The 17,327-nt window shown below is 35.4% G+C and overlaps 1 protein-coding gene across 6 annotated transcripts in view; it reads left to right on the top strand.

Annotated features, from left to right (window-relative positions):
* dop1a (DOP1 leucine zipper like protein A) overlaps window positions 1-17,327 on the top strand; it is a 131,370-nt gene that overhangs the window by 32,609 nt on the left and 81,434 nt on the right. For 4 of the 6 annotated variants that reach the window (XM_051924851.1, XM_028797868.2, XM_028797867.2 and 1 more), the window contains exons 4-8: window positions 51-221; window positions 4,934-5,123; window positions 9,809-9,907; window positions 12,573-12,672; window positions 13,937-14,046. In XM_051924851.1, the coding sequence (XP_051780811.1) occupies window positions 51-221; window positions 4,934-5,123; window positions 9,809-9,907; window positions 12,573-12,672; window positions 13,937-14,046 (670 nt within the window). The remainder of the gene's footprint in view (window positions 1-50; window positions 222-4,933; window positions 5,124-9,808; window positions 9,908-12,572; window positions 12,673-13,936; window positions 14,047-17,327) is intronic. The other 2 variants (XM_051924850.1, XM_051924849.1) reach the window with 1 other exon arrangement.

The following is a 17,327-nucleotide window of genomic DNA, read 5'->3' as shown; positions in this document are numbered from 1 at the left end:
TTCAGAGTTTATAAAAAATCATTTACCTTTTTGTGTTTTTCTCATTTCAGCTCTGGACTTTTTCCACTACTTGCCAATGCAGCTATGTCTGTAAAACCAGCGTTGCTTAGCTTATATGAAACATATTATTTACCTTTAGGTAAAACATTAAAGCCTGGTCTTCAGGGGCTGTTGACAGGAGTATTGCCTGGTTTGGAAGAGGGTTCTGAATACTATGATAGGTAAAACAATAATGATAAATAAAAATGTGTATAACATAATGTATGTTCTGCTTTAGTTCACTTATTGTTAGTACTTCATTGGGTGGGTAGAGCATTGCTAGGCCACAAAACATTGCTTCTACAGTATATCTTAAATGTCCTAGTAAAGTGGCAATTGCCTCTTTTAGCAAAATAGACTTCAGCCAACTGCCTCAGTTTGACAAATGAGTGTATATGTGATGTTTATATTTACAAATTTTTCATTCAGTTGTAACCTTTCATTCATATAATAACAAATATAATACCTGTTTGCATTGCTAATGGACAGACCACTCAGAATTGAATAGAAATGTTACGGTCATACCTTACACCTGGAACACATGCAGAGAAAGAGAGGTTGCACTCATTTGCACTTTACAGCACACATAGACAAATTAGGTATTTGATTAGTCCGAAAGATAAAAGTATTATCCTGATAGCTGAGAATAAAGGAAATATATAGCTGGCACAGACCAACTTTGAGGGCCTCAAAACTAGCATTTGTATGGGCTTCCCTCAGTTGCTACTATTTATTATGATGATGATTGGTGTTGTTTTATCTTGGTAGAGTAATATATTGCTCTACTTTCCCCTATTGTATTATTAACTAGCCAACCCGCCATAATTATGTATTGATGGGTGAACACTTCCTGAACGACACAGTTGTCAGTACTTGTAAATTAAGGTGTAGCGGGTCTTCGTTGTTGACGCTTAATATAGCTTGCGTACTGTGAAGTTCCGGAGTCACAGTTGAGAAACATTTTTTTAATGTCTTTTAAGCACAGGGGAAAAAATGAACAAGTGAAACATCCGTAATGTAATAAGCCACCAAGAAAAGTAACATTGCAACAATGCTATCTACGACCCGATCTCTGTAAAACAGAAGTGATAAGAAAATTGAGCCCGGTGTATTCTTTAACTGCCTTGTGGCACTGTAGTAGTGCTGCTGCTTTGCAGTAAGGAGACTGTGGAAGATTGTGGTTTCGCTTCCCGGTTCCTCCCTGTGTGGATAGCGCTTTGAATACTGAGAACACCGCTATATCAATGTAACGAAGTATTAACAGGAAATTGTCTTCGTGTAATAGTAAAAGGCAAATTATCCGCGACAAACAAACTGTTTTACACGCTGCCACTTTTTGCCAGCCGTCTTTTCTGGTTTGGGCTGCTTTTGCAGTGTTACTGCTTGTGCATATTAAATTTTGAAATCTTTCGAGTAACTAATTAACTAACTAACACCCACCCATCCACACACACAGCTTGTGTGAAAAAATGCGCCCGTACTTTCATAATTTTGTTGCAGCCTATAGTGGAGTCAGGCACAGAGAAGGTCAGCTGCTGAGAGAGCGTCTTGACTGTTGCAGGGCCTGCATCGGTGAAGCAAGTGAGACGCTAATGAAACAGAGGCACAGGGCTTATTGGTTTTTAAAGACTGCTTCTTTCATTGTGTTTTAACCTCAGTTTTAAAGGATTGTTTTAAAGATCCCATGGGATACCACTTGCAAACTGTTTTAGGTGGGCGGGGAAACATTTTCCGTGTTCCTGCAGGACCATCTAAGAAGACGCATGTTTGTTGCGGATGCGGTGGACGCGGGCCAAGGAATAAAGAGTGTTGGTGGGCGGGGAAACGTTTTCCGTGTTCCTGCAGGACCATCTAAGAAGACGCATGTTTGTCACGGATGTGAATTGCTGTATGTAGCGTGTAAAACAGTTTGCGATGTTGCACGCGGTCGTGTGTCGTAACCGAAAAGTTAACGTGGCTCAGAGCTGCATGTGGACTGTAGCACAGACAAACAGAAATGATGGCGTGTTTTCCGAGGCGTCGTGTCCGAGTTGGTGGGCGTGGCTCTGCGAGTTTTCATTGTATCCAATGGTCTTAGAGTTGGTGGGCGTGGCTCCTTTCTGCGTGCTTTCATGGGTGTGGGCGTGGCTCCTTCCTGCGTGCTTTCATGGGTGTCGTGCCGCTCTGGCGGTGGCTTAGAGAATTATATATATAGATATGTAGCCTTTGTCAGAATGCCTAATCTCACAGACTTACCACTGTTTATAAGGTATTATAGTATATAACTTATCCCCACCTTCCCTTCTATACCTATAACCTCAGGCAATTAGATGTAGTAAAAAGACAAGCAGGAGTTAAGTTACACATAAAATAATGTATTATTGATAATAATCATAATAACAATATGCAAAGTACATTTGAATATTGGCAACCATACAACCTGATTAAATGGTGATGTGTAGTTTCAGGCGGCACACAGACTTGTAGTAATTTAAAATGTCTCTAGTTAAGGCATCATTGTTGCTCAGCTTTTTTCAGAACAGGCCATATGCCTGTTCCAAAATGGCTACCAAGCTGTGGTCTCCATTGTGTTGTCTTTTCAGTTCATCAGTTTGGTCTTCATGATCAGAGGTTAGTAAGAGAGTGAGAATGTGGTTGAGCAAGCAGATTTATAGATTCTCTGTCCAACCCATAGAGCCAATAATGACATCATGGAACTTAAAAGCTTCTGATCCAAGCCAATTCCAAACAGCCATACTTCAGACCAATGGGGGAATACAACATCTTAAAACCAGCCACCCCCCAAGACCATATGTTAAAGTAACCTGGCTTCCTTGCAGAGAAACACTCGCCAAACTGGTTTAAAGCACACCCCCCAATCCTGTCGTAAAATTCAAAGAGATCCATTCCTTGGGTTGTAAACATGAATGCTTCTCACTAATATTACATTGCTTTGCCTAAATTACAAATAAAGACATACAAAATATTTATCAAGTTATATGCAAAATCTCACATCACAACAGGTGTCATATTGTTTTTTAATAATTTTGGAGAGATTAGCACTAAAGAGCTTGATGTACACACGGTGTCTTTCATATTGTAATTAGGTCCTGCATCATACAGTACCTTAATCAGTAAAATAAACTTGATGTAGTTGCCTATAATTCCTTTGTATAACATGTACAGTGGTGTGAAAAACTATTTGCCCCCTTCCTGATTTCTTATTCTTTTGCATGTTTGTCACACAAAATGTTTCTGATCATCAAACACATTTAACCATTAGTCAAATATAACACAAGTAAACACAAAATGCAGTTTTTAAATGATGGTTTTTATTATTTAGGGAGAAAAAAAATCCAAACCTACATGGCCCTGTGTGAAAAAGTAATTGCCCCCTTGTTAAAAAATAACCTAACTGTGGTGTACCACACCTGAGTTCAATTTCCGTAGCCACCCCCAGGCCTGATTACTGCCACACCTGTTTCAATCAAGAAATCACTTAAATAGGAGCTGCCTGACACAGAGAAGTAGACCAAAAGCACCTCAAAAGGTAGACATCATGCCAAGATCCAAAGAAATTCAGGAACAAATGAGAACAGAAGTAATTGAGATCTATCAGTCTGGTAAAGGTTATAAAGCCATTTCTAAAGCTTTGGGACTCCAGCGAACCACAGTGAGAGCCATTATCCACAAATGGCAAAAACATGGAACAGTGGTGAACCTTCCCAGGAGTGGCTGGCCGACCAAAATTACCCCAAGAGCGCAGAGACGACTCATCCGAGAGGTCACAAAAGACCCCAGGACAACGTCTAAAGAACTGCAGGCCTCACTTGCCTCAATTAAGGTCAGTGTTCACGACTCCACCACAAGAAAGAGACTGGGCAAAAACGGCCTGCATGGCAGATTTCCAAGACGCAAACCACTGTTAAGCAAAAAGAACATTAGGGCTCGTCTCAATTTTGCTAAGAAACATCTCAATGATTGCCAAGACTTTTGGGAAAATACCTTGTGGACTGATGAGTCAAAAGTTGAACTTTTTGGAAGGCAAATGTCCCGTTACATCTGGCGTAAAAGGAACACAGCATTTCAGAAAAAGAACATCATACCAACAGTAAAATATGGTGGTGGTAGTGTGATGGTCTGGGGTTGTTTTGCTGCTTCAGGACCTGGAAGGCTTGCTGTGATAGATGGAACCATGAATTCTACTGTCTACCAAAAAATCCTGAAGGAGAATGTCCGGCCATCTGTTCGTCAACTCAAGCTGAAGCGATCTTGGGTGCTGCAACAGGACAATGACCCAAAACACACCAGCAAATCCACCTCTGAATGGCTGAAGGAAAACAAAATGAAGACTTTGGAGTGGCCTAGTCAAAGTCCTGACCTGAATCCAATTGAGATGCTATGGCATGACCTTAAAAAGGCGGTTCATGCTAGAAAACCCTCAAATAAAGCTGAATTACAACAATTTTGCAAAGATGAGTGGGCCAAAATTCCTCCAGAGCGCTGTAAAAGACTCATTGCAAGTTATCGCAAACGCTTGATTGCAGTTATTGCTGCTAAGGGTGGCCCAACCAGTTATTAGGTTCAGGGGGCAATTACTTTTTCACACAGGGCCATGTAGGTTTGGATTTTTTTTTCTCCCTAAATAATAAAAACCACCATTTACAAACTGCATTTTGTGTTTACTTGTGTTATATTTGACTAATGGTTAAATGTGTTTGATGATCAGAAACATTTTGTGTGACAAACATGCAAAAGAATAAGAAATCAGGAAGGGGGCAAATAGTTTTTCACACCACTGTATTTGTAATAATATGTTAACAATTTTTCTTTGAAAAGTTGATCATAAAAATCAACAAAACTATCATTAAGTGATATAATATGAGTTAAATTATTTTCATTTTTTGTTCCACAGGACAAACACTTTGCTGGAGAAAGTGGCTGCAGCAGTGGAGCAGTCAGCCTTTTATAGTGCCCTATGGGGCAGTATCTTGACCAGTCCTGCTGTTCGATTGCCAGGAATTACATATGTTCTCTGCCATCTTAACAGAAAGCTCTCCATGGAGGACCAGCTTTTCATTATTGGGAGTGATATTGAGCTAATGGTATTTCATTTTAACATGAACAAATATTTTTCTGCATTGGTCTGATAAATTTTTCATATTTCATGTGTTTGTCAGAGTTTATTTTCCTTAATGTTAAGTAGAATGCCAAAGTCATTTACAGCCAAAATGTTTTATACAGAGAAATCTAGATTAGGAGAAGCACCGGGTTATTAAAGTGACTTACCCAGTGACAAACCATTCACCATAGATGGATTTGTGAACCTAGATTCTTGTATTTAAAATCCAGCCTTCTCGACCCATAGCATAATAAGAGTCAACAGGCATCAAGTGGAACAAAAATGAAAGGAAGAGTATTTTGTAGGGGTTGTATTTAAATAGAACTTGACCAAGGGAAAAGAGTACTTATCTAGAAGCAATTGAGTCCAGTCAGAAGGGGCTGAATTACATTGATGGCTCTTTTTTGCGTAGCTGTCCTTTGGCTATGAAATGTCATAGAGCCAGGAAAACTTTTTTTGTTTCTGTTTAGTATACTTGATATAAGGAAGATTTGATTATAAATTTATAAATAAAGTTCATAAACTCATCTGAAGGATCAATTAACTTCCTTCACTTTCTGTAGTGTCTGGGAAGACAGGCATCTCAACAAATAACCTTCACCCCCTTAAATAAAATATTATATGCATGTGTATGCAGAGCCCAGACAATTAAGAAACAGCAAAAAACGTAAATGTAAGCAGACATTTTCTTTATTTCTCCTTTAAAGTGCATACAAAATTCTAATTATTTTTCCCACTTCTTATTCTTTTGAGAAAAAAATTCCCAAAGAAAACCATATTCATTCAAGACTGGCTTTTAAATACTTTTGCAAGATTTCTGGTTTATTAGCTGAAGAGAAGAGAACATTTTTACTGGTTTTTAGTTTCACAGTACTTGTGTTCCTGGATATAGTTGTTTTTTTGTTCTCTCAGAGCTCATCATTGCAGGAGTGTGTGGATATGGCATCTCCGAGTTTGGAGGTGCTTCATGGATGAAACTGTAAGTCTTGCAGAGAACGTTTATTCCTCATGAGTTTAGCTTTTGGAGAAAAACCTTCCAACAGCTTAAGATTTCCTCGACACAAAGGTTATTTTCCAATAATAAGAAATATATACTGTACAGTATATGCTAATACCTTTGCTGGTTTTACAAGTATTAGCTGTATTATCTTTAGAACCAAAAGTGCAAAGCATTAGTGATGCTTATTCTTTATCTTGTTCCTGTTATCTAAAGAGATGCAGGCAATATTTTGTTTTGAGTTTGAAGGAAAAACATGCTTTGTGTTCAGTTATCCATGTCTCTTCAGGTTTCGTTGCACCATGTGGTTTTAGGGTGTTCAGCAGCTATACTTTTTCAAGTTCTCACATGGTAATTTGTCTTTTGTTAGGATAAAAATGTTTCCTGCAGGTTAGTAATCCAGTAATCATTGCTTCAATTATATCAATGCATTGTTTTTGTATAGGTTGTATAGGCTGCTGCTGACATATGCCACTAGCTCAAGCATTTGCTGTAATCCACACTCTTTGTAACAGGGAGTTTCTGACAGGTAGCAGAAGCTGAACACAAACTGAGTTTATGCAGAGAAAGAAGGGAGTGGTGTGACAACTGAATTATAAAGGAAGGCATAGTCATTTTGTCATTGTTTTTATTGGTCCATTAATGTTGGCAAAGGTAAGTTAAGAACTTTCAGGTTTATTGTGCAGGGAGTGTAGCTCAGGTCTGAGAGCTGAACTGAAACTATCATGCGCTATGCCAAAGGAAAGAAGTCAAAGCCAATTTGTGCTACAGGGAGGAAAACACAGGAGATGAACTTGGACATGCCCAATAATTAAGCTAGCTACTCAGATGGCAGTTTGGTTCTTAGCCTTTTAAATACACAGGATAAAGAAGGAATGTCTTACACACATAAGCTACAAGTGTGCACTGCTGACTAACTGCCTCCTTCCTTTCTAAAGGATCTCCTGATCCTAGAAAGAGAGCCCAGGATGAGAGAAATATGGCTTCTTTTTACCTGTGCTTCAGACCATACTTCATACTTCATATACTCATAACATTTATGAGTATATGTTTAATCAGACAGTGAGTTGAGCGAAGCTAGCTTGCATTGAGATGGCATGGCCAAAGCCTTAAATGGGGATGAGGTGAGAAATGAGTACTTGGTGGTTTTTAGAGAGGGGTGCAAATTGATAATACAATTGCATTGGGTGTACAGGAGAATATCTGTGTAGAGCAGCCTACCAACGTATAACAATTTTGTTTTTAATTTTTTTTCTTAGTAGTGTTACTATATTTTTTTTTTGTATGGTTAAAAAAAAATGTCACAGTTTTGATATTTTTATGGCTTTGATGGCATCTTAGAAAAGGTCCAGGTGACTTGTAGTTTTTCTATTACAACACACAACTGGCAATAAAAATATCTATCAAAATAAAAATTAAATATTCAGATATATGTACACATAGTTGGTATAAAGGCGTTGAGCTTATTTATATAACAAAACTAGCATCAAAATTAACTTGTCATAACTATAAACAGTATAAACATTTGTTAAGTACAGGAGACAGAAGAGAAATGGAATATCGCTAGATTTTCTTGCAGGCGATTTGATTATTCTTACATAGTTAAAAAAATGTAAGAGAATGTCAAAAACATACCAGACAGAGACAGTTTATTTTCTGAGTCACTTTTTTATTTTTTTCCATTTGTCTGTTTATCTATGAACCTACTTAATCTTATTTGAGGGTCACAAGTTAGAAACCGACCCTAAAGAGGGCAACAGTTTGTTTTAGGTCACAGTCTAAATTTGGTTTCTCTGTCAACCAGAATTACATGTCTTTAGGATATGAAGTAAAACCTGATTACCTGTAGTAAAATCAACACAAATACACAGAGAACTTACAAAGTCTACCCATTCTACCAGAGCTCACTGGATCCTTTTTTTGTATCAAAAAAATGAAACCTGTCTTAACATTCTGATTATTTAATGACAAATCAGTCCTATCAAGCTCTATATTGAATTCCCTGTTTAACTATGCTATAGAAAGGGTGTGTCGTATGTCACCATGTTTGAAGTCAATCTGTAATTATTAACTTTTACAGATAATGAACTATATACAATAAAGTACATGAGGTGTTAAGTATACCACTTAGCACAATTAGGGCGATAATTAAAGTGCTTAGAAACTGGTTAACTTAAATGCCTGTTTAAATTATCAGGAAGAGGAGTCAAGTGTGGGAAGTCATAAAAATACTAAAATTACAATTATATAAATTAAGTATCTTACTAATAATTAGAAGTTTTTAGAGCCAGCTTATGAGCATTTGTGGCTTTCTTGGCATGCTCTGTATCTGGAAACTATACTGATTCCAACACTTTCAGTGATGCCATGTTGATAAAATATGCAATGATGGAGTTAATTTCATGCTGATTTGTAGACAACAAAACATTTTCCACTGTTTTTAAGCAATCAGTTTAGTAGTTTGGATTGGTTTTGTTTTACGAAATGCTCAATATCTTTGCATTACATGACTTTCAGTTGTGGAGCGTGTGCAGTTGCTGATCTTCTCGCCAGATGATAGCAGTTAAAATGACTGAAAATTGCTGGGCATGCCTAATTTAAGGACTGTGTGCCAACCTTACAGCACATTCGTGTTTGCCCTATTTTGTGACAACCAATAGCATGCTGCCTGACAGAGCCTGTGTTGTATGAATTGTTAACAAGTACAGTGAATTCAGCCTCAATTTCAGTTCTTTTTTTCTCTTTTTTTTTCCATTCTGTCAAGACATCAGGCAGACGTCCTTCTCTAATGTTTGTGAGGATCAAGGCCCCTGTGTTCCATATTCCTTGTTGCATTATATGAATTGTACTTCCATAAGATCATCCATTGGTTGTCAGCTCTCATGCGCACAAGCCTGTCCCTACAACTAAAGATGAAATCACACCCGTTTGATTTTGTCAGAGTGAGTTGTGGAGAAGTGGGAGTGAGTTGCTGGACATGTTGCATTACATGACTAGCCTTCCTGGGAGGACACCCCCAACTTGCTAAGATTATGTAAGTGAAGGTTAGCACTGAAAAAGTCGCGTAATGTGACATGGCCTTTATATAACTTAGAATTGCAAGTTTTAGTGAATTGCTAGCACTTATTGCAACTTGGGCTCATGAGAGTGTTCAGAGTTTGGTCCTTGATGATCAAGCATATACAGTACGTTAAGTTTTTGGCCTAAATAATTTCCATCTGTGTGTGCTCCCGAGATTTTTTTAAATCACTTCTTGACTTATATTTAATGAACTGTGTAATATGTGAGATTATAAAGGTAAAAAATACATTATTCTACTATTGTGACATCTTACAGTGTAAAATCTTTTGACTTTTGTTTATAGTGAGTGTCCAGAGAGTGAAATTAGACTGTTTCTTTGTACTTTTGCCAAAATAAGGATAATTTAATCTTAACATAATTTCTATTTGGATTTCTGAAAGTGTGATATAACAGCTTTAAGGTAAAGTATGCATTTTCAGATATATCCCAGTTAAAAAACAAATATGATTTGGACTTTGTTCCCTTTTGGAAGTGGTAATTTACTCCATTAACTCTCTATTGGAACTAAAGAAAGATACGTGAGATGAGTCAAAAAAGATCTAGTCCTGTTTTGGTAAATGTTGACAGTTTTATAAACTTTTCTTCTGTAGGTGGAAGCAGTCAGTACCTCCGTCCAGGACTCTAGTGTGCTTGTTCAGAGGAGCACTTTAGACCTCATTCTCTTTTGCTTTCCTTTCCACATGAGCCAGGTATGTAATTGTGAAGTCTGAGGCTGAAGAGTCTTTACTTTTTGTTATATTTCAGTCTTGTCAAATAAAAACATCAACTGCTTTGTCAATTCCATTACAATATTTTCATGTGGTGAAATGCTTTTTCTATCTTAAAAAAATACCAGTGCTTCTTTTACTGGCTGAAGAATGGCTGTCTGGCAGCATTGACTATATCCACTTGCTTAAAAACAATGAAAACATTCCAAACTCACTGACTATCATGTAAATTTGAGCCTTCTAACCAAGCAACCGTCATGGCATGTGACTAGTCAATTACAATTACAGAATGATTACAACTGTATACATTGTATGCTGATAATTATGTTAGACACATTAAGTAAATAAGAGCTGATGCTATACCTGAGAGACATGATTTCAATGTTTCTTCTTGTTGTTTTTCTGTAGATTTTGCCATTGTATTTTTAATTACTTTCATTATTACCAAAATTAACAGTATAAGCTATTACAGAATACCATCTTAAGTACTTTCTTTAAACAGAATAGAACGACATTAGACTTTCAACAACAGAAATGTATTAAAAAGAGACAATAAAACTCTGCATTAGAAGGAGACAATAAGTAAGCACCATGAATAAAACATTTTATTTAATTAAAGTAGAATTATAATTTTTAATACACAATTGTTAGCATTAATAAATGGAAGTGGTATTAAAGTTTAATAAACTAGATATGAGGTATAAAACAGATTTCAGTAAACAACCTGTAGTCTAACTGAAATTCTTGATAACTGTGATAAATACTGTATCTAGTTTAAAGAGGCTTTTTAGATGTTAGAGGCAAGTTCATTTTCAGAAATGGTAGAAGACTTAATTTTGTTTTCATTAGAGGGGTGTTTGAATCAGTATATCTATTTATGTATAATGTAAAGTACACTGACTGACTAACTCATTCTCTAATCAACAAAAACATTTTCTCCATTTAGTTAAAAAGCTGAAATTTGGCAGGATTGTATATCTAGGGCAGTAGGTATCCTCTAAGAAAGGACTTTTTGATATATCTGTACTCAGGGGTGACCGACCAAAAAAAAAACTGAATACCCCAAAATCTCCAAGCTGTTTTGACTGATTTGATTGAAATGTGGTGATGTTATAGAAAAAGGAAAATTAGCTGACGTATGTTTTTTATTTGTCAATATTTATTAATATTATGCTAACATAAATGATCTGCGCCAAGCTGAGTGGGGGTTTCATGAAAACAAAGGACACAGCAGAAGTGATTGACTTGCCATGCAAACAACATCACTAACCAGTAGGGAGGGGGAGCATCCTGGACAGGTAAAAAGAGATGTGATCACATTTGGTGTGTACTGTCAGGTGTGAAATGGAAGGAAAAAGTTTGGTAAAGTACAAGGAAAATGCAAAGCTCAATGGTTAGCAGTCATAATTTTCATTACAGTGGTTAGCAAGCATCATTTTCATTAATTTAAAAACATCTGAATGAACCCATCTGAGAAATGGCAAACAGGAGTCATTAATTTTTATTTATAATAGAAAAACCCTTTAAAAAAAGTGTCTGTTGTTTACATGATTATCGACCTGATAATAAATTTTTTGATTTGTGCATCATATAGCTGAAAAAAACACACTTGCTTGATATTACAATAGTACACATCTTCCAGGAATTAAGTATTTCAGTATTTTTTTAATAAAACTTGAATCTGTAAATTGGCTCAGTGTGAGTTTTGGTGTTTGTATATTTGTGCACTGCAATATAAGGTTGTTCTGTCCAGTGCTGCCACTAGTGCTGTATTCATTTGCTTATGGCAAAAAGTGGCCGAGGTATGCTTTAGGGCTTTGTTCTATTTTTCAGATTTTACTTTAAGAAATAATATGAGAAACATTAATATAAATGATTTTGCAAAATTTATAAAGTTGTGTACGAAGCCCCTATAAAAACATGCAAGAAATCCAATCTGCTAATCCAGAACCAGTTGGATAACATTACTGTCAATTACTGTGCCCAATACCCAGATTCATACATTGCACATAGTTATAGTATACTGCCTTTAAGAAAGTACACTAGGAGTGTAATGCATATTTTTAATGATCGTTCTGAAGGAAGCCTAAATAATTTTTTTTATTCCAAGCTGAATAATTGTATATTAATAATAAGCATTTTTTCCCAGTGTTTATTCTAAAAAAACTAATAAAAGCAGAATGAAATGGAAAGTAGAACTATTGATTAAAATTACAATGTATTAAATAATAACAATTAAGGGCATTGTGTTGAAAACATATGCTCTGCATGTCCCATAGAATCTCTCTTGAGCTGGAAGTATCTGCACTACATAAGCACGTGGCTATTAATGTTATTTGAATTCATTTGATACCTTCTGGTAGTAAAAGTACATTATATTGGAGTTGGATAGTAGAACATTTAGTAGCAGTTTGCTTTGGTGATCCAAAATCAAAATGGTTTTGATATTTTATTTATTACATTCACTTTTGACTTTTTATATTTTATCACATTGATTTCATTTTAGCCAAAAATTGGCATATGCTTTAAACCGCCAAAAATTAAATAAATGCTTACCTTTATAGAGATACACCTAAAATGTTTAAGTTGTTGTCTCCTATTTATTTTTATTTGGTTTCTTTATGCTTTTAACATTATTTTTTCCTAGGCTACTCGACCAGATATGATACGGATTCTGTCTGCTGCTTTGCATGTTGTACTGCGTAGAGACATGTCCTTGAATCGCAGACTTTATGCATGGCTTCTTGGTAAGTTTAATGGTTTATAAACAGAGCTCACAATTTTTAAAATCGGTAAAGTACCGTAAAGTCTTTAACAATTATTATATTTGCTTAAATTAGCAATGAAATGAATCACTATACCTGAGACATCTAGTGAAGTGAACATTGTTGTACTGTTTGTTGTATTTACTTTTCAATTGCAGATTTTTTTTTTCTAGACCTTGAATGTCTGGCTGCTTTTCAGCTACCTGAACTTCAATAAATGCAAGGGAGAAATATCTACCATGATGTGGAGTAAAGATCAAAAGTCATCAGTTATTTTTATGAGCCTTTTATAGACAAAGACATTGATATTACTGTAAATAGCACACATTATTGATTTGTAAGATCACGGTTGTATCAAGATATGTTTTGTCCTTCACAAACTGTCTACAACTGTAAAGTATAATAGACATATGGCTCCCCTTATTCAGGAAATCAGTCTCATAAAACTGAAAACGCATCCTGGTAAATATTAAAAATTAACTGAAAGGCTAAATGTATTGAACTTAATTTCTTACTTATTTTTCTCCTTCTCATTTTATTCATATGCCCATGCATGTAAAAATATATTTTGTCACCATTACATATTTTACAACTGTACAAGACTTTGTTAAATCAACATCAATTCTCACAGACAAACTTTTTTTTTTTGTGAGAACATTTAAATTGTAACCTCGCTATCTTACACATATTGGTCTAACATGGTAAATAGTCTACAGATGCAAATGTTTTCTCAAGTTTAATTGAGAATAATTTGGTAACTAAAAGATTAGCAATAACTCTTTAAACTGAATGTTAAGTACATTATATAAAAAATAGCCAATGTGTACCCCACAATATTGTAGGACTGAAATGCCTTTAGGAAATAGGTTAAAGAACAATATTGAGGCTTTACCTATAGTTAAAACTGTTTGCTACACAATTACTCATGTGTATTCATTTGTATTGCTGTTTCTATGATTCATAATTTGACATTTTTAAGTAGCCACATTTACTTCTAATTTACCAAGTGAGTTTGACATGGTTTTGTGTATCTTAATTTGTAGTGTTCTTGAAAAAAATCGTATATTTTGTAGTCAATGGGTATAATGGTTTATAGTGGTTTCTTTTGTTTTTGTTGCTGGCTGACTATGGATTCTCTTTTGGTAAGTCATTGGTGTTTATGTCTTGCTAGTGTGTTTCAGAATAGTCATATGGGAATTACTTTTATGAATGACTTTTTTTTTTCCTGTTATTTTTGTGTATGTAGGTTTTGACAACAATGGTGCGATAATAGGCCCTAGGAGTACACGGCATAGTAATCCAGAAGAGCATACCATCTACTATTTCAATTCATTTTCTAAGGATATGTTGGTGCAGGTACATTTTGTATATGCAATTCAGTTTTGATTTTTTGTATGTTATTAAACAAAACAAAATCCTTTCAAATGGAAATTAGGAAAATACGCTTTACAGTGCTACCATATAAGATGGAATAAAATTCTATATAACCATTTTAGCAAAACAGAGAAGTGGGCTTGTTGTATTATGAACAGATATGATTGAAAATACAAGCAGTGTAAAGTTCTAGAGGTTCATTCAGTGTATGTGTAAAATTGTAAACATTTTTTGCATTATGCTCTATATCTTCATAATTAACAAATACTTTTAATAGTATTACAACATGAATTAAGCTAAATTTAAATAAATAGCAAAAAGACAAATAAAGGATCTACTTTAAACAAGCATTGGGTGAATGAAAGGAAAAGACAAGCAGAAGACAAATGCAAGACTCATTATATGAATATATGAAACAATGTCATGAAGACCGTCAAACAGTTTCACAAAAAGATCAGGAAAAAGTGTTGGACACAGTCTTTTAAGATATGTGTCATTCTTAACAGTGCATATACTCAGAGATCACGTGGTCTGTTGTCTGTGATATATTTATAATTAATGTAGACCACTTTTCAGAGATACTCTTTTACTTTGACATTGAAAAGTCTTTTTTCTGTTGATCAGTGTCAAAGAAGTCAAATTAAATCCACTGTTAATTCAATTTTGTATAAAAACTTCCAAGGGGTGAATATTTTTATAGGCACGGTAGGATTGACTATATTAAATCTCTGGCCAAATTCCTTTCTGATGGAAGTTTAGAACAATTGTTACTGCCAGATGTTGCTTCCTTTACATGCTACCCTCTCACAGTTTAATTCCTCCTAACTACAGAATCTGGAGTTCTGTGTAAACATTTCTCTGTGTTAGAGAAGTTAATAGAAATGAATTCAAAAACTTTTGGAGATCCTGCATATGTATTGGGTGGCTCTAAGAGGACCCCTGAATGATTTTACAGTTGGGTATACAACTGACATAGCCCATAAACACCTCATGTCTTTGGGAGAAACGTGCCTTAGTGTGGTGGGCCCAGAATATGAATTAATCATATCTAATATGAGGTTTGAATTAAATTAGATTAAATTAAATTCTTTGTTCTTCAAAATAACTGAATTTGAAATTCACCATACCAGGATTAGATATTATGTCTCTTGTGCAAGGTTTAGTGAACTGTTGGCATTAACCTTGATATGAGGCATTCACATCCATCCACACTACTAAAAATTAAAAGGGCATCCTTACTAATAGTCCTATTTGGATTAATAATAATTTTTAAGGTTATAATCCGAGCTGTCTTTTCCCTAGGTGAATATGGAAGATGCTGTTCTGCAGTATTCCCTGATAACACTGTCAGAGCTAAAAGAGGCTCTTGATTCAGTGTCTACAGAGAAGGCTCCATGTCTGGATGGTTTGCCTATTGCTATTGTATTCTTTTTAAAAACAGCTGGCGCCATCATGTTTACTAATGAAGACCTTCAGAATCTCCTTATCCAATCTAAACCCTGCAATCAACTGCCATGATTACATTCCTTTTAATACTGGTTAGAGAATCCACAGACTATACTAATTATTGCCTTATTTCATTGGTGAACACTAGTTGTTTACTGCATATATTAAATGTAGCCCCATCTCTGTCTCCACCAGCATTTTCACTTGTAACATAGTAAACTTTCAACTGCATGAACTGGAAATTTCTCTGACAACTTAATGGGCTTTGGTGAATGCTTTATTACTATGATTAAAACTTTATACCCCCACAGCTGTAATTCTTACAAACTCAAATAATATTTAGACCTTTCCAGATTTTCATTGATATCTGGCAAGCACCCTTTACTCCTCTTTCATTATTGAGCTTTTCGCCATTGCCCTTCGCTCCCAAGATTTAATTTCTCCTATCATGAACTATGACTTCCAATATCTCTTTACAATGATGACATTTTGCTCTTTATAGGGAATGCACATTTCCTACATGTGCTTTTCTTCCCTTTGTTGCTAGTCTGTTTTCCCATCTTACATCCCATTGGTCAACTCATTTAAATTTTTAGGTTTTGATATCTATCTCCTATGAAAGAGTACCAGAACTTGAAATTCCCAATGAAGCTTTAAAAGTGATGAGGTCCCTTGTCATTTCGCTCCAGACTAGCAGGCATTTTAAGGAATGTGGTTCCTCATTTCAGTTTTAATAGTGCAATGATATGTCTGTCCATACCCACTCCATATTTGATTCATGTTAAATCTTAACACATGTTTCTTATGGCCTAGTAAAAAACCCTTTATTAAACACCTATCTTGAAATTGTGACAGGTCTGAGGATGGGGTATCTTTATAGAATTTGGAGTTGTAGCACTTGGCATTCACACTTTATTTATCACTGGCTGTTATAAATACTGTAAATACTTTTGTAATGGACCTACATATCTGAGCAGTTTGACTGTGACTTTAATAAATGTTAAATTGTTACTAATGTTTCATGCAATTTTAAGGACATCTTTTCCCCCGCCTTTAAGTTTTAATGGGTAAATTTGTTTAGTGTTTGAACATTTTTGCACTTTACCCCTGATTATTTCTGATGCTTGTTTTAGTACTCCGTGTGTTGTATTATATATTCATTTTAGTACACAGTGCATGTATTGTCAAAATAAGTTGTAAATCGAGCTTCATAAAAACTGTCAACTCACCTGAAGCTACCCCCGTCTTTAATACCCTAATCATGGCTGACAGAGAGTTCACACACAGATCTTGCAGGGGCAGCTAGAAAGTTCCAAAGTACAATGATTGGCAATAAATAATCTCTATAACAGTAAATGAAGTACTACACTAACACGGCTATCTTGGAAACCAGACAGTGTTGGAAGGGACAGATTGACTTAAAGTATTTGTAGTGTTTTCTTTCCAAAATATCGCTCCTAACATTTATATGCTCAAAACAGACACAACGTAATATCAGTTCTCTGTGCTTGCCTTATTTTATTCACCCAGATGTGCTTATGGCAAAGATGAATTTGAATTTCAGCCCTATAAAAATTTAACATTGTGCTCAGGACTTGTCAGTTTGTTTCAGTGTGGAAAAAAGTTGCAGTAAGTGTTTTCTGCTTGTTCTGGTGTGTAGCTCTTTGGGTGTATTGATGTTTTGTTCCAGATAAGCTGATTTGATACAAAAGAGTGACATTTAATTATTGCATTTTTTCATCAGATTGATAATATTGCTGGCAAAAACTAAGTAATGTTAAAACTAAACCAAAAACAGTGTATTAGACAATTCTGTA

This window comes from Erpetoichthys calabaricus, chromosome 3, assembly GCF_900747795.2.
Source record: "Erpetoichthys calabaricus chromosome 3, fErpCal1.3, whole genome shotgun sequence".
Classification (NCBI taxonomy): Eukaryota; Metazoa; Chordata; class Cladistia; order Polypteriformes; family Polypteridae; genus Erpetoichthys; species Erpetoichthys calabaricus.
This window is presented reverse-complemented; position numbering and strand designations above follow the sequence as displayed.